This window comes from Nanorana parkeri, unplaced genomic scaffold, assembly GCF_000935625.1.
Source record: "Nanorana parkeri isolate BGI_ZX_2015 unplaced genomic scaffold, ASM93562v1 scaffold1332, whole genome shotgun sequence".
In the NCBI taxonomy this organism is placed as follows: Eukaryota; Metazoa; Chordata; class Amphibia; order Anura; family Dicroglossidae; genus Nanorana; species Nanorana parkeri.
The window spans coordinates 126997-150480 of NW_017307600.1; the positions used below are offsets into that span (position 1 = coordinate 126997).

Below are 23484 nucleotides of genomic sequence, written 5' to 3' on the forward strand. Positions count from 1 at the left end.
TCATTTACCTTGCTGTAATGAGAGAAATTCATGAGGTTTCAGAGATTTTCTGTTGGTAATTGGAATATATTACAGTAATCTACTCAAATTAAAAAATCCAGTTTCTGGGTCAGTCTAGTTACATTACCAATTCAACAGTTAAAGGCACTTTTCACACTCCTTTCATATGTTCAGAAAAATCAAACAAGTTTTCAAATCTACAACACTAGTAGATTTTGGATGGAAAAATTGTCATTTCTGCCACGAACCCCCGTTTGATTTATAGCTCGAATACCCAATCAAGAAAAGTCCAATGTCTATTTCTGAAATCATTCGTTAGCCACACTAACCAAACAATTTTTGATGTACAACGGAAATAAACTCCTTTTGCACATGTGCAGTGTTCTTGCTAAGAATTTTTGACCAACAAAAACCCCTCTGATTCATCCAATTGTTTGTTTTTTGGTCAGATACATTTTCTAACCTGACTGATCGAACAATTTTAATCACAATATCAAAAATGAAAATCATGATGTACCATCAACTGTTCCATTTTCGTTCGAAAGACTGTTCGTGTACGATTTCCGAATGAAAATCGTACAATGTATGGCCACCATTGGAGCGTGTTCTGGTTGTTCCAGAGAGCTCTATTGCGGTCATCAACCATTTTGGAAAGTTTCTGTGGAAAAATCAGTGGGAGCATCTCTCTAGAGGTGCATGTTCACTGTCCATCTCATGCATGTATGTATAGACGGATCCAGATATCCACCAGAAAAACTGAATTGTGGGATTTCTGACCTCCACCTCACCCAGTTGTCTTTCTTTTTCAAAATGGCCAAAGGACTGCTAAAGGTTCTTTAAAGTGGCACTAAAGCTCGGAAGTTCTTAAAAATACATTCAAGTACCCTAACTATTAACAAAAATGTATCTTATTTGTGTAACACTCGGCTGTAGATCCTGAGATCATCTCTGAATTGGTGCTGACACTGTCCTTCCTTCTGGAGGGGGGCTATTTCTGTTCCTCATGGTCGCTGTGTGTGTTGTAAAGTAGTCACCGCTCCAAGCTCACTCCTGTGATGGACTACAATCTCATGTTTAGTTTACCAATTTGTAATGAGAGTGTAGTCCATCCTGGGAGTGAGCATGGATCAGTGACTACTTTACAACACACACAGGGAACATGGGGAACAAAAGTAGCCACCCTCCCTCCAGAAGGAAGGACAGTGTCGGCACCAATCCAGAGATGATTTCAGGATCTACAGCCGAGTGATATACAAATAAGATACATTTTTGTTCGAGTGGACCTTTACCCCCCTTTCACTAAAAATCACATCAGCATGCAGCTCTGCATGCTGATATAGAATCATGTTGCATTCATTAAACAAACATGTTTTTCATTTACTTTCAAATAGAATTCATCCAGTTCCTGGTCCACTTTGGCACAAATCTCATTATTCCCGAGCAATGCATTCTGGGAAGATTACATCAGCAGAGCGTTGCTGGGAAATCTCATCTGTAATCTCACGAGATCTCGGGGAAAGGCATTTTCCTCCCCTGAGATGATGTGCATGGTCACATGTCCTAGTCATACATGCCAGAGTTCCAGGAAGTAAAGGGAGATGGATTCATCTGCCCTTAGTTAAAATGGCCACTGTGAGAAGACTGGGGAAGAAAAGAGAAATAAGATATGCAAAGAATACAAAGCCGGCAATTATCTAGAAGTATGTGTTTGTAGATTGTAATTTTAATAGTTCAGGTACTTGAATGCATTTTTCAAGGTTTAACGCCTGACTTTAGTGTCACTTTAAATTTAGAAACTGGGAGTCTGTAGTATCTGGAGAATCGTCTGAGCAGAAAAAAGATACTATTAACAGAAATAACATCTAAAGCTGCGGAGTGCTAGTCCAGGAAGTTTCGGGCTTACCTGCAGTGCTCGTCCTTTGGTCTCGATGGGCAGAGTGAATGCTGAGATTGCGCAGATAAAGCACACGGCAGAAAACAGGCAGAGGGCGCCTATAATGGAGGCACTCAGTAAAACCTGCAGGATAGAGGTTACAGTTTAATTTTTCAGAATACTTTTCTGTGTAAAATCTCAACTGGTGGGTTTTGACCCAAAAGTAGGTTGCGGCCCCGTGTTTAGTGGGTCGCTCACATGCATTTCACTTTTCTAGGTGAGAGGCTCCTCGGCCTCCTCCTAGCACAGCACTGTCAGTTCTTGCGCCAAGCAACCATTCATATGCTGCTCGGCACTGAGTGTCAGCTTGAGGTGGGCTGGCGCTATAGCCGCAAGGGAGCCCTATCCATACATGCATTGCTTACAGCTTCCTCACGTGTCCTATAGAGGTGCCTGGACTGGAGTGACATAATGTTCTGGCTCCCGACACCTCTACAGGGTGCTCAAGGGAGTTGTACAAGCAATACACCTATGGATGGAGCTACGGCACAGCACCACAGCCCACACTGGACCCCAGGCTGAGGATCTCGTAAGGTAGGGAGACTGGGTGGATCTTAAAAAAAAAAGTGTGTGTGTCAGTGTTTCTGAGGTCCCATTCACAACAGTCCTGTGTGATTAACGCACTGTACCATGCAATCGCTCCTACTACGCATTCTGGTGTGGGAGGTGCATTGTGTTGCCATTCATTTGAATGGTACCCCAAACATCTCCCGTCCACAGCTCAATCGCCGTAAACGCGGTACCGCAATGCCCTGCTTTCAATTGCAGTGCAACTTGGGTCGCAACTTAATGACCGAGGATAAATGTGGGTCCTGAGGTAACACAGGTTGAGAACCACTGGTTTAGTAGAAACCATAGAATTGGGAAGAATAATGGAAACCTTTCCATGCAAGCTGCATGTACTGACTTCTCATTCTGCACATGTTTCTTCCCTGGTTGTGTCTGCTTCAGTACTGCTCTAGGTCCAGTGTAGCTCCACACTCTGCATCTGCCTACTGGGTGCTAGGCAGTGGTTTGTTTCTGCTACTACCACTTGTAGCATTTATAAAGAACACCACACTCCAGGATTCAGCAGAACTTGACATGTTTTGTATTAAGGCACACCGCTTTAATGAAAGCAACTTAAGCTACTATAAGTGTAGAATTGTTTACCTGGGCGATGAATGGTGCTGCCATGGCTCCTATGCGGCACAGTGACCCGCTTGTGCCCATTCCAATTGCTCTCATCACAGTTGGATAAACCTGCAGGAAGATGCAAATGTATGTGGCTGTTAAAGGCTCAAAAAGTTCACCCAATTCTGGTTCTTTAGTGTCTGGTGGATGCTTGAGGGTTAAACCACTTAAAGCTATTTAACATTTTTATTTTGATCTTGCGTAGAGCATTGTGCCTGACTTCTCCAGTCTGCAAGCCTGGCACGGCCATAATGACGGGTTTCTACCCTGACAGCTGGTGCCCAACATGGAAAAGAACATGCTAAACTGCCAGGTGGGCAGGGACAGATCCTGGAACCATGGAGAGGGAGGACAACTTGTAATTTCAGCCAATTACAGAAGAATTTCTAATAAAGCCAACCTTATTGTCTTTGTGTGTTCTCAACTCCCAACAACTGCTCTCCTGCTCATTCAGTCTATGAGTCTTCTACAGTGAATGGGACTGTAGATGGGATAAATCTTGACATTTTGGATCTCGTACCCACCTCTGCTGTGTAGATGTAGATGGTGTTGAAGTTTGCAGATACCAGAGCTCGAAGGCAGAATAGAATTCCAATGAGGCCCGTACTGAGGATTGAGGCAGAACAAAACCAATTAGACAATTATTATCACAATAGTTACATTGTCTGATTTACATACAATGTATTGTTCTGCTAAGTGCATCCCCCCACCACAGTATGCATACGTTTATACAATATGGTTCTGACAAATTTCATTAACAAGATGGCAGGTGACCTGAGAGGGGCCCTGAGGCATGCCCAGAAAAGGTAAAAAGAAGCTTTTTTTTCCCCAACCCATTAAAAAAAATATAGGAGTCAATTACCAACTAAATTGTGGAAAACGTTCTTAATTTATGAAATGGCACAAAATACGCTTACAAGAGTTTTCTCAGAGTTTTTGCTTGTAAGCACAAAGTGTTTGTCAGCGTGAAGCATGTAAGAGCTGTATCCTTTGATACGTTTAATAAACCAAGAAGAAAGGTTTCCACGGTCTGGCTGTGCAATCATTCCATTATATTCTTGTTTTTTTATCTGCCAGTGAGAGTGGTTTGTGTGACGTTTATCTGAATGTTGAATTCCATGTTGGAAAGTTTCTTCAAGTACTTGATGCAATATTTGCAGAAGTTAATTGAAGGTCTGATGGTCATGATAGTCTGTCCGCTGCCTGTGTGCCACCTAAATTGTCAGTGTTCACTATAGGCTTCTAAACTGGAGGCCGGGCCTTACACTGTGTGTTTTTAAAATTGCTCATAATGACGTTCCCGATGTTACCTTGACATGCAAATGTTGAGAAGCAAGAAGAAGACGCCAGTGGTCGCCATGGTGATGCCAAGTGTCCAGCGTCGACCAAGAAAATTAATACCCAGGATGTTGAAAGGATTTACTGAAATGGCAATGAACTGTTTATTAATCTGCAACTTTGTTCTGTACATAACATATCTACTATACAACATGCAGACCTGTGTCCTAGGTACTATGACCTATGTCCTACAGGGAAGACTTACAGAAGACCTATAGCAGATTTACAGGGTTATTCACTACAGGGTGAAGAGTTTGGAGAAGCCAGTAGAAGGGAACAATCTAGAACAACATAGCTGACCTGGAAAGTAAGCTGAATTAGAAAATCAGCAATGTTGTCCTAAATTGTTCACTTCGACCTTCTCCAAACTATTCACCCTTTTGTGAATAACTGTTAATATTTTTAGGCTGAAGATCAGCTAAATGTGAATCTTATAAAACTGTTCTTTATATATCTACCATTAGCCATATTTGCTCATTAGATAAACTCTGCTTCTAAAGGTGGCCATACACTTGTTGAATTTCACCAAATCCTGCTGACTCAGCCAAAATTTGACCAGTGTGTGGCCCCGTCGGCACTTCTCCATTCAACAAAAGTCAATTTTCCAGTCAAAATTTGTTGGAGGAGCCAGTCCGAAAATTCTCAACCAGTGACTCCAGCCAATGAGCACCAGGCTGGTATGCTGCTGTCTGCATACAATAGCCTGGCGGTGTTCAAACAGTGTAGATGGGGAAATTGAGCCTTACTGATCTTCTTATCTCACTAATAAGGTCTATAGGGCTAAGAACAGTAGGCTGTATGCAATCTATAATGACTTCCTACACCCACAATGCTCAAGGCATTTCAGAGAACATATATTTGCCTTCTAGGTTGTAGGAATAAATGGGAAACTTCTGGGGACTCAGGCAGTTACCAAGTCTCTGGGTTGCAGGATGTTACCTCTAGGCACCTATTGGCTGACTGAAGCTGTAATGTAGCCACACAACTCATCTAAACCAGAGAACATTGCTACAATCAGATCTCTTGCCCTGTTCAGACTTTCAGAAGAGTAGGGGGACAATTACAGACACATCATAGAATATGCTGATTATATGATAACAGTGCCAGCAAAGGCAATAACAAGTAACACTGTCTACTCACAGGCAATCTCCCCCACAGTGCTAATGATCATGGTTTGGTAATCGGAGGAGCTCAGCATGCTGCAGAAACAGGGACTGTGGGTTCCCTCGTAGGGCTCTTCTCCTGCACCCAGACCCACCTTCCCCGACCCACACAGAAGGTTCCTCTCCAGGAGCTCCGAACTGGCCAGAATGACACCATAATATGCAAATGAAATTCCAAGCCTGAAAAATGACATAAACGGAATCGTTAGGACTCCCCAGACCAACATATAAGCAGCCAGTATATGAACATTTTTGTAAATATTTGATATCATTTCATGTGACGACACAGAAGAAATTACACTTGGCTACAATGTAAAGTAGTGAGTGTACAGCTTGTATATCAGTGTACATTTGCTGTCCCCTCAAAATAACTCAACACACAGCCATTAATGTCTAAACCGCTGGCAACAAAAGTGAGTACACCCCTAAGTGAAAATGTCCAAATTGGGCCTAAGGTGTCAATATTTTGTGTGGCCACCATTATTTTCCAGCACTGCCTTAACCCTCTTGGGCATAGAGTTCACCAGAGCTTCACAGGTTGCCACTGGAGTCTTCTTCCACTACTCCATGACGACATCACTGAGCTGGTGGATGTTAGAGACCTTGCGCTCCTCCACCTTCCGTTTGAGGATGCCCCACAGATACTTAATAGGGTTTAGGTCTGGAGACACGCTTGGCCTGTCCATCACCTTTACCCTCAGCTTCTTTAGCAAGGCAGTGGTCATCTTGGAGGTGTGTTTGGGGTTGTTATCATGTTGGAATACTGCCCTGCGGCCCAATCTCCAAAGGGAGGGGATCATGATCTGCTTCAGTATGTCACAGTACTTGTTGGCATTCATGGTTCCCGCAATGAACTGTAGCTCCCCAGTGCCGGCAGCACTCATGCAGCCCCAGACCATGACACTCCCACCACCATGCTTGACTGTAGGCAAGACACACTTGTCTTTGTACTCCTCACCTGGTTGCTGCCACACGCGCTTGACACCTTCTGAACCAAATAAGTTTATCTTGGTCTCATCGGACCACAGAACATGGTTCCAGTAATCCATGTCCTTAGTCTGCTTGTCCTCAGCAAACTGTTTGCAGGCTTTCTTGTGCATCATCTTTGGAAGAGGCTTCCTTCTGGGACGACAGCCATGCAGACCAATTTGATGCAGTGTGCGGCGTATGGTATGAGCACTGACAGGCTGACCCCCCACCCCTTCAACCTCTGCAACAATGCTTGCAGCACTCATACGTCTATTTCCCAAAGGCAACCTCTGGATATAACACTGATCAACTTCTTTGGTCGACCATGGTGAGGCCTGTTCTGAGTGGAACATGTCCTGTTAAACCGCTGTATGGTCTTGGCCACCGTGCTGCAGCTCAGATTCAGCGTCTTGGCAATCTTCTTATAGCCTAGGCCATCTTTATGTAGAGCAACAATTCTTTTTTTCAGATCCTCAGAGAGTTCTTTGCTATGAGGTGCCATGTTGAACTTACAGTGACCAGTATGAGAGAGTGAGAGCGATAACACCAAATTTAACACACCTGCTTCCCATTCACACCTGAGACCTTGCAACACTAACGAGTCACATGACACAAGGGAGGGAAAATGTCTAATTGGGCCCAATTTGGAAATTTTCACTTAGGGGTGTACTCACTTTTGTTGCCAGCGGTTTAGACATTAATGGCTGTGTGTTGAGTTATTTTGAGGGGACAGCAAATGTACACTGATATACAAGCTGTACACTCACTACTTTACATTGTAGCAAAGTGTCATTTCTTCTGTGTCGTCACATGAAATGATATCATAAATATTTACAAAAATGTGAGGGATGTACTCACTTCTGTGAGATACTGTATATCTGTCTGTCTGTCTGTCTGTCTGTCTATCTGTCTATCTTGCCCCCATATTTCTCTTTTAATTTCATTATCCCTATTGTCTCCAAAGCACTTTACCAAAATGACCAAATTTTTCTGAAATGTCCCAATTTATAGGCAACATTTTGATGAAGCAAAAACTCCTATTTTCACTCGATTGTTGCTTATGAGCTTATGTTTCTACAGGACTGAAGGGCACAAGAATCATTTACCAGATAACCCATATCTGCAAAGATGTTCGTCGATATTTCCGGTCCAAAAGGTCACAGAAGCTCCCAGTTTTTCCCTAGAAAAGAAAAGGTTAACATTGAATAAGACATCAAAACATGAGTCCATAGATGGCCATAAAGCAGTAGGACATTAGCTGAGATCTGGAAAGGTTTTCCCAGAAAATGGTATATGATGTGTAACTGAACAGTGTGCATTGTTTTAATAACAGGGACAGTGCACCCAACAGCGATGATTCTGGTCCCGTATTGCTATCAGGCCTCACTTTCATGTGGACTTACAGCACCATGGACTACTTATCATAAAGTGGCCATAGACATTAACCCCTTCATGACTGAGGCCCTTTTTTCAATTTTTGCACCCATGTTATATTCCATATTTTAGGCCATCTACATAAAGGCACGCTCTGGAGATTGCTGTGAAAACAAGCATGCCTGCTTGGGTCACCTGGTCATGTATGTTTATGCTAAGGACTAAGGAGGACATATCTCTTAGTGTTTGCTTGGGACAAAAGTGACCAGACAAGGTATTCAGTTCTGTCCAGTTAATGTGACCAGGGGTGTGTGCTCTGACCATTAAATTGTCTGGATCTGGAAAAGACACATGTGGTCAGCTGGTGTTCCCTTCCACCTTTGAGTTTGGGTGTTTTCCGTTCTTTGTGTTGGACCCTCAAACCAGGGGTGTGTAGGATCTGGGAACACAAGCAGGATCCACCAGGTAACCTTAAAGGAGAACTATGGGGTCAGTGTTTTTCCCCATAGTTCTCCTTAGGGTAACGGGAGGACACAAACTAGCGTCCTCCCGTTACCCTAAGCTCAGTATACTGCGAGCTACAGCTCGCGGTATACTGAGACGCCGCACCTGGAGCGGATCCCGACGTAGATGACGGGATCCGCCCAGCTGCGTGAGTGACAGCTGGCTCTACCTACCTAGAGGCAGATCCAGCTGTACCCGCCCCCTCCCCCGTCCGTTCCGCCAGTCATCGCTGGCAGATCGGAGCGGGGAGCGGGGAATCCAGGCCCTCCCCCTGTCACGGCAGAGAGCCGTGACAGGATCGAGAGGTGAGGGAACCCGGTATGTGTTCTCCTTTAAAGCAAATCTTTGTTTTGACTAGTCAGCATAAAGTCGGGAGCACAAACTGGCAGCCCAGAGTGTCTTCCCCTCCCCTTATGGCTGGATTTCAATATGTGTTTCTTCACTTTATAGAGTCATATATGTTTGCTAAAACTGTGTTGCATCAACCAGAATATGCTAATCATGACCTACCACTTCAGGTTCATCGATGGTTCCCTCTGGCATCTTTGACCGGTTTATTTTGGCAATCCAGGTCAAGGTCTCCATCGCGGCCTGTTTCCTCCCAACTGAGACATTAAATCGCGCTGACTCTGGGACAAACTGGAAAATAAACCATGTATCTATGAATACCTATTACAAGATGGGCAACCTCGGCAATCCAGCTATGGTAAAATTACAAATCCCATCATGCCTCTGGGAGTCATGCCTGTGGCTGTCAGCCTTGCAATGGCTCATGAGACTTGTAGTTTGACCATGCACCTTAAAGGGGGGGTGTGGCTGGCCAGAGAACTACATTTCCCATCAGACAATGCAACAAGCGGTGAGGGTGGTGCAAGATATGGACTGGAGGTCCAGGCAGTGTGGCATCTGGAGAGAGGTGCTGGAATCAGCAGGCTAGAGGGACAGAGAACTGGAGGACGGAGTGCTGCAGGTACCGAGGGTATCAACTATGTCTTCTTCATTCCCCCTCCCCTTTTCCATCACTTACCGATGTCTGTTATCTCCCCACCCCATGCAAACTACCCCACCTACACCTGTATACTACTCCCATGTCAACCACCGTGGGAGGGAGCTGAGGACAGTTGGCCTGCTGGAAGCTGTAGTCCCAGGAGGCAAAGTCAGCACCTTGACCGTTAAAGGGGCCCTTGCCCTACTGTCCGGGACCCCCCAAGTGGCCGAACGCCAGGGGCCAGTCACAGCTGCGACTCTGTTAGTTCCGCCACTTGTGGGGGGCTCGGACAGGAGGAAGAGGACCCTGTTAACCCACCGAGGCACCGACATTGCATCCTGGGACTACAGCTTCCAGCATGCAGCAGGCCAACTCTCTGCAGCTCCCTCCGGTGATGGTTTCTTGCACCAGGGCCTGGAGGTTTCTAATATGCCTCTGCACTTCTGTGTGTTACTTCTGTATGATGGTATCTTAGTGCATCATTGAGAACCGAAGGTGCCATAAAGCTCTCACTCTAAATACAATGATGAGTATGATGCCAGGGATGGATGCAAAACGAACAAGCCAGCGCCATCCTAAAGTTGGGTTGACCACCGATCCCACGCCAATGATTAGTAAGGAGCCGGCAAGCCAAAAGAGCTGTGGAGAGAAGGAAGACATTAATAATGAGGTATGTTTCTATAAGGTCACCCTGGCCTGTGTAAGATTCAGTCTGTGTGTGAACAAATCAACTAATTATCAAAGCAAAAGTGGTTTATATGCCCAGCCGAAGCTTCTTATACTTTATTGCTGGTAGAACAAATACAGTAAGGCCTCATTCACACTGAGCGTACACATTCGTGCAGCGTGTATGCCAGTAAACAGCCGATCCCAGGAGGGACAGGTGGTGGGTGGGATTGAGTGCAGCAGCCTGTTCTTCCCTATGGGAGGACGCGGCTGTACAGTGTCAAAGGGACACCCAAACTGCACATGCGTGCGGGTACAGGTGTCCGCACTTGAACACAGAGAGGACCTGTACCCGCATGGATGACAGCGTACATCGGCGTCCTCCTGGCGCAATCACACACAGCACCTGTCCTTCCCGGGATTGGCTGTTTACAGGCGTGTACGCCCAATGTGAATGAGGCCTAACTGACACAGATCAGCCCTTGCTAAATTCTCTCTCTTACTACAAAGTTACAATGTTGCAGTCTGATCCCCGGTGTGAGAGGAGACTGACAAAATGCTTTTCCTGCCTGCAGCAGACTGATGACGTCATCTCAGCCTAGGCAAAGTCCCTTACTGGAGATCAACGATGGCTTTTTAATGATAAAAGGTGGAGCATTTCTAATAAATGATACTGCTGCTGTATATTGTGATGCGTCAGGAATGTATTCATTCTGACTCAAAACGTGACTGATACGTTGCCTACTGCAACCAATGAGATTGAATCTATTGCTTATTTAGATCAGGAGGAACAATGGAATCGACTGCTGATTGGGTTTACTGTATGTTACATTTTGCTCTTTGTCCCATGCAATCAGCCTATTTACAAAATTTGGAATTCCACAGTCGCTAAATCTCCATAAGGCCATTATCAATAATAATTCCTTGAAGGGTTTTCTGAATCATAATGGTGCCGTGTTACCTGTGACAGGGGAAGCATGTAACCGCGGAATGTCTTGGGCAAAAATTCCGTTTTAATTATGAGCCTGAAAGGAAAAAGAAAACCAAATAAACATTTGAAATGGAGATGTTTCCAGATGTGATAACAGTGGACTATCCCTGTGTGATGTGTGTTTAAACAGCCACTGTTAGTCTCCATTGGAAGAATGTGTGACACGTTGGCAAAGCAGAATCACATTAGGAGGCCGGGACAGAGTGTTGTCACCTTTTAACAGGAAGTGCATGAGCAAGTACCTTCATGGCAGGATCACCGGGGATTACATTAATTAAAGCTGCTGATTTATAAATATTGAAAATAACATTTGAAATGACATATTAAAAGCTTATATAAGATTTTAGTGATTGGGTTTACATCTACTTTAAAGGAACCAAAAACCCCTCCAGGGCAGAGCTCCCACCCCCTGGAAGCTGAAAGGTTAAATGGCGACTGACCAAACTAGCCATAGTGTGTGTGAGTATGGTGGGGTCGTTAGGTTGTGAGCTCCTCCAGGGTCAGGGGCTGTGAATAATATTCAAAGTAATATATAAACATGGGAAATGATAAAGAAACATGAAATAATATGTCAGTGATATATAAACATGGGAAATGATAAAGAAACATGAAATAATATGTCAGTGATATATGAACATGGGAAATGATAAAGAAACATGAAATAATATGTCAGTGATATATGAACATGGGAAATGATAAAGAAACATAATAATAATCAAAGCAAATAATAAACCAGAATTGGTCCTGATGATACTGAAAGCAATCAGTCTGAATGTACTCAGTTTTGCCAGATTTAAATATTTTTCTCGTACCCCTGTGCATGTCCAGAGACTCCACAGCCCACCATACATCTCAGGAAGACAAACCAGGTGTACGACGGGGCGAAGGAGGTGAGTAGGGAGAAGTACGCCCCCCACAGGAAGGAGATCACCAGTATCTGAAGAAAGAGAGGTCAAATTGTCATTTAAAGATCGCCTGTCATTTTTACCCCCCACATCTATATTTTGGGCTCGACTGATAATTAGGAAATGCCACATATCTGAACCCTAGAAATATTCTGCTGTTACTAAGGGGTCTATTTATAAATCATTTTGAATCCATTGTAATACTACATTTTGTCCACTAGATGGAGCTGGCGAGAATATGAAATAAATACTTGTATCCTTTGCATTCCAACTGGAAAAAATATTTTAGAACGTTAGTTTTGTTGCATTATTCACCTAAAACAAATGTGCACAGATAGGGCCCTGCAAATTGTTTATGAATAGAACCCTAAGACTGCAGTTTAATATAATTGTAATTCTCATTTTTGATATTTGTAACTTAACAAACACCGTGTGGCTCATTTATGAAAACATTTCAGATTTACCTTTAGCCGTCCATATCGGTCCGCGAGGAGCCCGAGGACGATGCTGAATATCATGTATCCGAAAAATACCATCTGGAAAAAAAAAAGAGGGTTAAGGGGTCAAGGAAGACGAATTTTGCATTCACCCTAAAAATAGGACTAAGAAATACAAAATATCAATGAGAAAGAAGTTTACAATGAAAAGAACACCGTAGTATCCACCACCTAACGGTGCTAACAGTGTAAAATATAATACATCCATCATCACTCTGCATTTATGATGGAAGGGTATCACCCTACTAAGATTATGTTCGCTGGGTGGATTTTTCAGTTCTCATTTCCAGCCAGCAGGAGGTGCTGTAGGTTCCCTATTACATGTTTTCCATATTCCCCTTAACTGATCTGCTTACAGAGCTCAATCTGAATTTTACACAAACGTCAACCAGTCACAGCAGCGACTCCTCCCCCTCCCTTTAGAAACCTCAGGCTGAGGTTTCATTTAGAGAAGGAGAGTTTGAAAGCAAGCAGCCTCCCTTTAGAAAACACATAGTCCTCTGGGAATCCAGTATCATGGGTGCACCCTTTAATAAATGCTTGTAAATCACCAATTTTATAGATGTAATAAAACAAGTCATAATATATAAACGTAAAACAATTAAAGAAGCATAAACCTAAACTTATGATATTTTCCCTTTAAATATCCAACCATTCATTACTGTGAACTCACCGTGGTGACAAGGGCCACCTGCCAGCTCTGAAGGTGCCACTCGCAGCGGATGGAGGAGGAGATGACGGCCAGGAGCATAATCTCCATGGCTTCTGCAATCTAAGGGGAGGGGAGAAGATATGACCCAACATGGAGAACAATCATATATGTATATTACAGAGCCCTGTGGAGCTATGAGACAGTCTTGTAAGCAATATGTCATCAGCAGCAAAGATGATGAGACTGGCAAACATTTAGTGCATGTATTAAAGGGGAAAACACATTTTTATTATTAGATAATAATAATTGTTAATGTCTGTGATTGGTCCAGTCCTTTGTTTGCATGACAATGGGCACACTGACCCCTGCAGGCTAGATTGATGTACTGCAACCTATTGGAAGAGCAGAAAGAACAATACTTTTTCTACTAAAAGAAAGTCATTTTATGTTTCATTCTGTTCTCATTGTCCTCCGTCTGTTAGGAAATTCACTCACCCCAGTACTGCCCATGATCAGAAAGAGCATAATATGAAAGCGGCCAAATCCGATGGTTTCAACAGCTTCTTCCACAGAAAACGTCTTCGGAGCTGGAGACAAGATGAGATTTTTTTTTTAACTCTAACTAATGTCCTTTATTTAACATTGTGTCTATTATAAGAACATTCTGAATTGCAACATATAAACCGATCGTGTTCAAACTTTCATTGTACAACTGTCATTTTCCCATGTAGGCTTAAATATAATTGGTTGCTATTAGACATCTACAGGGTGATTCACTAAAGGGCGAAGAGTTTGGGGAAGGCAGGAGAAGTGAATGATCTTGGACAACAGAGCTGATTTGGCGAAAATCCTCCAACTCGGCTCACTTTCCAGTTCAGCTATGTTGTCCTAGATTGCTCACTTCTCCTGCCTTCTCCAAACTCTTCACCCTTTAGTGAATAACCCTGTCACTAGAGTAGTTTTTAGGCTGGGGCTAGGAGGGCAGTTGAATCTCTTTGTAACTTTTTCACAACTGTTATCTCACTTGTATCCCACTAAGGTGGATGGAAATGAGTAGGAAAAATATACAAAATAAGGAAAACACTATCATCATTTGTCAATTCTGAGGCTTGCTGCTGACCCCTCTAGGCACTAGCCTGGGACTGCCTTATGTAACATACAACCTGTGCCTATGAGATACTCAGCAGCTGAACGTTACCCCATGATTGTCTCTTACTCTTAGAGGACTCAGTAACACGAGGCGTCACCTCCTCCAGCTTCATGGTGTTCACATAGTTTGTGAGCTGGGGCTCAGTTATCTTCTGTGTGACCTGAAACATTTTCTTGTTTTGTATTCAAAGAACTGTGAAAAGACAAACAATACAACAAGCTTTATAAAGACAATGTACAAAGGACGAAGGTGTATACTGATCTGCAGTGCTCAATACACAGGTGCCTGAGGAGTTATACAGGTTACAAAATAACAATTTAGATTTGATTTAGTAACCATGGCTGATAATTGAAATAGACCAAATATGCAATATTTGAAAGTGAACAATCGCTTTGCAAAGTGAACACTACATTTCTTTAGTAAGTCAGCCCCTTTGCATAGATTCGGCCATACAAGATTTGGCCATGGGTCAGCACCTTTTTCTGCATTACGTGTTACTATACAAGCATTAGACTACTAGCCGGCCAGAGAACAATAGCTCACCATAGACATTAGATCAGCCCCAATTCCTGCACCTTCACATCTCAGATCAGCCCCAATTCCCTTAACCAGACCTCAGATGAGTCCAAATTCCAACACCTTCAGACTTCCGATCACCTCCAATTCCCATACCATCATATCTCAGATCACCTGCAATTCCCATACCTTCAGACCTCAGATCACCCCAATTCCCATAACCAGACCTCAGATCAGCCCCAATTCCAACACCTTCAGACTTCCGATCACCTTCAATTCCCATACCATCATATCTCAGATCACCTGCAATTCCCATACCTTCAGACCTCAGATCACCCCAATTCCCATACCTTCAGACCTCAGAGATCAGCCCCCATACCATCAGACCTCAGATCAGCCCCAATTCCCATACCTTCAGACCTCCGATCAGCCCCAATTCCCATATCATCAGAACTCCGATCAGCACCAATTCCTATACCTTCAGACCTCAGATCAGCCCCAATTCCCATACCATTAGACCTCTGATCAGGCCCAATTCCTATACCTTCAGACCTCCGATCAGCCCCAATTCCCATACCTTCAGACCTCAGAGAACCCCAATTCCCATACATTCAGTCCTCAGATCACCCCAATTCGCATACCCTCAGACCTCCGATCAGCCCCAATTCCCATATCTTCAGACCTCCGATCAGCCCCAATTCCCATATCATCAGAACTCCGATCAGCACCAATTCCTATACCTTCAGACCTCAGATCAGCCCCAATTCCCATACCATCAGACCTCCAATCAGCCCCAATTCCCATACCATCAGACCTCTGATCAGCCCCAATTCCTATACCTTCAGACCTCCGATCAGCCCCAATTCCCATACCTTTAGACCTCAGAGAACCCCAATTCCCATACATTCAGTCCTCAGATCACCCCAATTCCCATACCCTCAGACCTCCGATCAGCCCCAATTCCTATACCTTCAGTCCTCAGATCACCCAGCTTCCCATACCATCAGACCTCCGATCAGCCCCAATTCCCATACCTTTAGACCTCAGAGAACCCCAATTCCCATACATTCAGTCCTCAGATCACCCCAATTCCCATACCCTCAGACATCCGATCAGCCCCAATTCCCATAACTTCAGACCTCCGATCAGCCCCAATTGCCATAACTTCAGAACTCCAATCAGACCCAATTCGCATACCTTCAGACCTCAGATCACCCCAATTCCCATACCTTCAGTCCTCAGATCACCCCAATTCCCATATCTTCAGAACTCCAATAAGCCCCAATTCCCATACCCTCAGACCTCCGATCAGCCCCAATTCCCATACCACCAGACCTCTGATCAGCCCCAATTCCCATACCTTCAGTCCTCAGATCACCCCAATTCCCATAACTTCAGACCTCAGATCAGCCCCAATTTCTGCACCTTCAGAGCTCAGACCAGCACCAATTATGACACAGTCGCATCTCAGATCAGCCTTTATTCCTGCACCATCAGAAATGCAGAAGTTTTATATTCATACCCGCTGCAGCTGCTGGTTTCATTAGGAGCAGGGAGAGGGTACTTGTTTTAAAAAAAATACAGCAGCCGCAGGTAGACCTATGCTGGTACTGGGAGGAGGGCCGGCACCTGGATGTCAGTCATATAGACCACTTTAAAATCATGAAGATAGATGGGCTGCAGATGCAGAAGGGCAGTCAAGGCTTAGTAACTGCTGTGGCTCTAAATTTGTAGGGGTCAAAGTCCCTACAGTGGGCCAGTCCTAGCCTTTGTGCATGCCACATGAGGATCTTCCAGTTTCCACTGAAAATGACGTTGCATGTCTGCCCTGATACGCACGCCTAAGGCTGCCTCTCCCTGCAATAGGCCTTCCAGGCAGGTAATGTTTCTCTTTTTAATTTTAATTTTTTTTATGTTTTTGGGAAATTGGAGTACAAACTGCCCTGAATCTTATCTAACATGTAAACAGAAGTAACCAGATTAAAGTATTTGAGCTTTTGCTTTCTTTCAATCATTCCATAAATCTACTGTTCAGGTCACGGGTTTGATAATGGAACATAGAATACGATGATGAGTATGAACTAAGATTTGATTCTATATAAACATTGTAGCTCTAAAAATGCAAATATGTATCTTTGACCTAGTTATCCTAAATGCCATCTAATATTTTAAACCAAATATAGAAACGTTCAGAGCCAATATATCAATTGATTATCACAATATCAAACGTTTTATCATGTTGTGAATGCTTCAAAAATAGCTGATTGTGATTCCGAATATACAGTAAATAGATATTAAAGTGCATGTAAAGCCCAAACATGTTTGTGTGAGTAAAGGAATTCCCCTCTTAGATAGTTGTCCCTGGAAAAGGTGACCCCGCAGGAAGATTTACCCTCACTTCTTGTTCTGGGGACAACTCGGAGATTTTGGATTTCCCCCATCACTTTCTATCTCAGTGACAGACAGAGAGGGGGAATGTATTTAAGATAACACAGTTCTATATGTAAAATCCCCCCATTATGACGGAATATCTGACTTACCTTGTACACACCCGGGTCTAATATCCATCCCAAAATTCTCTTGTGAGAAAGGTCATTGCAGGTATCTGAGCGAAGCCACGCCCCCTCCAAGATCCAATTCACCTTCTTAAAGGGGAGCTGCACTACAAACATGTAATATATGTCGTAACAGAGCTGCAAACACATTCAATGTCCCTATGTTAAGGTGTTACGTGAGAGACAGAAATAAACTATTGAAACAAGTTGTTTGGGGATTTTGGGACCTAAATACAAAGTTCTGTATTTAATGACATTGACTGTACAGGCTGAATAATTCCAACTTCCAAAATGGGATGTTTTTAGTGCACCGCATGATAAAATGTTACTTATTCCAAAGATAAAATACACATTGTAACGGTATTTTGTCATGACAGATATGTGTCTGGAGTGTGCCATCCCAGCAATGTGTAAAGATCACTGACCAATGATAAACCTTCTTCAATAATCTGGCTTCAGTAAACCAAAATTTGATTAGTTGCTGTTGGATACAGAACTCTGCCCATCACCATCTCTTCCAAGTATTTGGAATGCCCAGTATATATTTCCTGTTGCCTTCCCAGTTGTGTCCCCTCTGTGCGGTGCTCTGTACCTGGTGCTGCATTGATATATACCAAAACACTCCTATTAGGATTTATGGGGTCTTCCTATGACCACAAACACGACATCTGGGGGCTCCAGGGAGTGTCAGGAGCTGCAGCTCGTCATTCTACCGGAAAATAATATTTGTAGAGGGACTTTAATTTCACAATCCGGCATTGTTACCTGGATTCTCACCAGCGGGAGCGACACAGCTGATTACAGATCTCCATATTATTTTAGGATTAGTGATGCAGGAGTTATGATTAACCCCGAGTAGCTCAGATTGCTACAACTGATTGATTGCAATCACCACAAACGCTGCAACTGAAACAGACTCTGCAGATTTCACCAAACAAGTATAGAACTCACCCTTCAGAACTCAACCGCCCCATAGATCTCACCCTTCAGAACTCACCCACCCTATAGAACTCACTTCAGAACTCACCCACCCTATAGAACTCACCCTTCAGTACTCATCCACCCCATAGAGCTCACCCTTCAGAACTCATCCACCCCATAGAACTCACTCTTCAGAACTCAACCGCCCCATAGATCTCACCCTTCAGAACTCACCCACCCTATAGAGCTCACACTTCAGAACTCACCCACCCTATAGAACTCACTCTATAGAACTCATCCACCCCATAGATCTAACCCTTCAGAACTCATCCACCCTATAGAACTCACACTTCAGAACTCACCCACCCCATAGATCTCACCCTTCAGAACTCATCCACCTCATAGATCTCACCCTTCAGAACTCACCCACCCTATAGAACTCACCCTTCAGAAATCAGCCACCCCATTGACCTCACCCTTCAGAACTCACCCACCCCATAAACCTCACCCTTCAGAACTCTCCCACCCCATTGAACTCACCATTCAGAACTCACCCACCCCATAGAACTTGCCCTTCAGAACTTATCCACCCTATAGAACTCACCCTTCAGAAATCAGCCACCCCATAGGCCTCACCCTTCAGAACTCATTCACCCTATAGAACTCACCCTTCAGAACTCATCCACCACCCCATAGAACTCAACCTTCAGAACTCATCCTACCCCCGGAACTCATCCTTCAGAAATCAGCCACCCCATTGCAATGCTGCCATGCTAACATGTTTCAGTCACTGAAAGTTGGAGGGGAGGTGTTTAGGCAGCCAACAGGAGGTAGAGAAGGACAGGGAGGAGGGGGATGGACAGTCATACTCCAAAGTAGAGGATGGAATGACAGGCTATATACAGTTTTTCGCTGACTTTATGATAATGCAATAAGTGTTATCCGATTCAATATACACCAATCAGCCATAACATTATGACCACTGAGAGGTCGGCCAGCTGGCGGAGGCGGTGTGATACTTTGGGCAATGTTCTGCTGGGAAACCTCAGGCCCTGCTATTCATGTGGATGTTACTTTGACATGAACCCCCTAGGTAAACATTGTTGCTGACCAAATACACCCCTTTATGGAAATGGTATTCCCTGATGGCAGTGGCCTCTATCAGCAGGATAATGTTCCCTGCAAAAATGGTTCAAGAATGGATTGAGGAACACAACGAGTTTGAGGTGTGGAATTGGCCTCCAAGATCTCCAGATCTCAATCCAATCAGCATCTGTGGGATGTGCTGGAAAAACATGTCTGATCCATGGAGGCCTCACCTCGCAACTTACAGCATACCTTCAGAGGTCTAGTGGAGTCCATGGTTTGATGGGTCAGGAAAAGTGGGACCTGCTCAATATTAGGCGGGTGGTCATAATGTCTGATCGGTGTATTTACTGCAGTGGAAGTGGTGTGGACTCTACTCTCTGCCCATCACCGGGTGCCCCAGGGAGCTCTATCTGTATCTGTACCTGCCTGATGGACATCTTTGCCCTATAAGGTTGCTGTGCAGCATCAAAGGTAGTAGGTCCACCACTGCTAATATCCTCTACGTGTCTTCCCCTGATGACATCTTCCATGTGTCTTCCCCTGCTGACATCCTCCACATGCCTTCCCCTGTTAACATCCTCCATGTGTCTTCCCCTGCAAACATTTCCGTGTATTTTTCCCTGCTAACATCCTCCACATATCTTCCCCTGATGACATCACCCATGTGCTTCCCATGCTTACGTCCTCCATGTGTCTTCCCCTACTAACATTCTCCACATGTCTTCCCCTGCTAACACCCTGCATATGTCTTCCCCTGCTTACATCCTCCATGTGTCTTCCCCTGCAGACATCCTTAATGTGTCTCCCCTTACTATCATCCTTCACGTGTCTTACCCTGATAACATCCTCCACGTGTGTTCCCCAAAAACTTCCTCCATGTGTCTTCCCATGATAACATACTCCATGTACTGCAGCTGAAACCTGGCAAATACTTTTTTTACACAAATCTCCCCTCTATTGTGTTTTGCTGTTTGGATAAGATGGTTGTTCTGAGATGTTCTGAGATTTTTGGATTCTCAGCCAAATCCGGATAATATGCAGAACAGACACTTTGCTCTTTTAATGCGGGTAGACTGAAACCCGAACTGTATAATTAGAAGGTGTTCCAGGGGGATTATTCACAGTGACCTAAGATGATGACACGTCACCCGCCGCAGTGCATTCTGGGACCTTTCATAGGATTTTAGGTCTACTGAAGAATCGCTGCTGACAAACAGGGTCTGAATGCAGAACAGGTCCTCTTTACTGGGGGAGGGCATCGGTGGGCTGACATATTCCATAATGATGTACAGAGAACACTGAGCCAGTCACATCAGTCTCTGCACCAGAGGAGCTTACACTCTAATGTCCCACCCAGGGCCGGATTTACTCTCTCTGCTGCCCCAAGGCCAGGTTCCTCAATGTGCCCCCCTCCCCACCAAACCCAAGGGTTGGGAGTATTTTGTTTTCTTTATTTTTTTAACTTTTTTATCACTTTTTTTTTTTTACATTTTTATTTATTCTTTTTACTTTTTATCATTTTTTTTTTACTACGACAGACCTGCAGGCTGCATACAACTGATCTCCTCCATATTGCCAAGATCACTTGTACAAAATGAGCAGCGGCTTCCCCGCTCTACATTTAGCTCTGCTTGCCCAAAGCAGGGCTAAATGTGCAAAAAACTACCCGCCTGGTGCCTGGAGAAAAGAATTCCACACCCCTGCTGCTCCTCTGCTCCTTCCTGCCCCAAGGCCAGGCCTCGGTTGGCCTTGTGGGAAATCTGGCCCCATCACAGTCACACACTATTTTTATTATACATTTATATAGCTCTGACATATATTGCAGTGCTGTACAGGGAACACTGAGCCAGTCACATCAGTCTCTGCACCAGAGGAGCTCACACTCTAATGTTCCCCCATGGTCACACACTATGATGATGATGATTATTAGTAGTATTATTATAGAGTTATATCACTCTGACATATTCCGCAGTACGGTCTGATAACAATGAACTGCTGTGATATAGGAACTGGCATCAAATACTGATTTGGAACCTCCAGTACAGGTACAGGTGACACATTTCAGTTCCCAGGTGATGTTCAATGTCGATAATGAAATTTGCAAACTAAACACATTTATGTGTCTTCAGGGGGATCAGTTTCATCTCCTCTAATAGAATAGAGTCCCAACAAGACTGGAATCTTTTTTCTTTTCCAGCATTCTGATTTTTGTTCCGTCTGACGGCTGAGGCATTATATATACAAGAGAAACTTTGCTGGGATTAATCTGCCGAGAACATCAGATATCACATTACAGGACATTTATATAACCTTATAATAATTAGAGCTGAGTGTATCCAGCACACCCGTCAATAAGGATTATTGTGTTCCCTGGACACTATCCAGAGACCTGTACATAGTGACCTCCCTTCAGGTCCAACTGATATCACAATGGCGACATGTTCAGGTGCGTAGTCATTAGAAACGTGTGAATGGCGGGTATGGCAATTTGTGCAGGGATCTGTCATGTGAGGCAATTACCTTGTGCCACACCCATTCACCGCAATGGCTTTGGACACTGATGTCCCAACACACACACAGGACACGTGTTCCACATAAACATGAACAAGTTATCACACACAATGGATTACACATTTCTTAACTGGACTGAGACACAATCAGTACATACTGACACCACCAGGAACGTGTCCGCAAAGACACAACCATAGAGACACAATCATTATGTACTGACACAACCAGGAACATGTCCACCAATACACAACCATAGAGAAACAATCAGTATGTACTGACACAACCAGGAACATGTCCACCAAGATAGAACCATAGAGACACAATCAGTATGTACTGACACAACCAGTAACATGTCCACCAAGATAGAACCATAGAGACACAATCAGTATGTACTGACACAACCAGGAACATGTCCACCAAGATACAACGATAGAGACACAATCAGTACATAGTGACACAACCAGGAACATGTCCACAAAGACACAACTATAGAGAAACAATCAGTATGTATTGACACAACTAGGAACATGTCCACCAAGATAGAACCATAGAGACACAATCAGTATGTACTGACACAACCAGGAACATGTCCACCAAGATACAACGATAGAGACACAATCAGTACATAGTGACACAACCAGGAACATGTCCACAAAGACACAACTATAGAGAAACAATCAGTACATACTGACACAACCAGGAAAGTGTCCACAAAGACACAACCATAGAGAAACAATCAGTACATACTGACACAACCAGGAAAGTGTCCACAAAGACACAACCATAGAAACACAATCAGTACATAGTGACACAACCAGGAAAGTGTCCACCAAGACACAACCATAGAGACACAATCAGTACATACTGACACCACCAGGAATGTGTCCACAAAGACATCAATACAGACACAATCAGATCAGTACTGATACAACCAGGAACATTTTACACTGCTGTATCCTCAGTATCTTAACTCTTGCAGTACAGCCCCGGCCTGTGCTGTTTGTCTCTAGTAGATTTGGGTCTGGCCTTGCTCATTACTATTGTTCTGCTGCTGGCCAATTGTATACGGCTGTGTCATCTGCGGTCTCTTACTTAAAAAGGTCTTAATAAGATTCACCCTGCACAGACTTCCATGTTTGCGTTTTCCTAATGTTGAAAAAGATTCCTCAAGCCTTTGGCAAATTGAACCCGAGAGGATTCATCCATCACTACCTACTGACACAACCAGTAGCATGTTGCAGTCAAGAAGACAAGTGTGCCGCATGACTGAGAATTCAGGTAAGTAAAATGGGTTTTTAGCTTTCTAAACTATCCTCCTAACAATTAGTTATAGGGGGTACAAAAAAAAAAAGAAGGGGGTGAAAATGTGGTTTGAGATCAGCTTTAAGGCATGCTAAAGTGACTACCTCACTTATTACCATTCACTCTAGCAATCATTGAGTGTCATGCAGACCTTCAGTGCTTTTGCAGCTTGCCAGAGTCAGGGCCAGAATATTGGTAGAATAATGCAACTGCTTTATAAAAGACAGCTGAGTTATATTTATATGACAACACAGAGAAGAAACACATATACAGGTTCTCATAAAGAG

At 43.9% G+C, this 23484-nt stretch overlaps 1 protein-coding gene across 1 annotated transcript; it reads right to left on the reverse strand.

The window, feature by feature from the left end:
• SVOPL (SVOP like) lies at nucleotides 1–13736 on the reverse strand. The gene is made up of 14 exons (XM_018569412.1): nucleotides 13649–13736; nucleotides 13175–13273; nucleotides 12469–12540; nucleotides 11912–12036; nucleotides 11070–11133; nucleotides 9956–10081; nucleotides 8965–9093; nucleotides 7683–7756; nucleotides 5585–5787; nucleotides 4417–4528; nucleotides 3631–3712; nucleotides 3086–3175; nucleotides 1904–2017; nucleotides 1–12 (listed from the first exon to the last, which is right to left on the reverse strand). Exons 1-14 carry the CDS (start codon nucleotides 13676–13678, stop codon nucleotides 1–3), a joined length of 1332 nt encoding a protein of 443 aa, XP_018424914.1. The 5' UTR covers nucleotides 13679–13736.
• Nucleotides 13737–23484: the final 9748 nt, after the last annotated feature.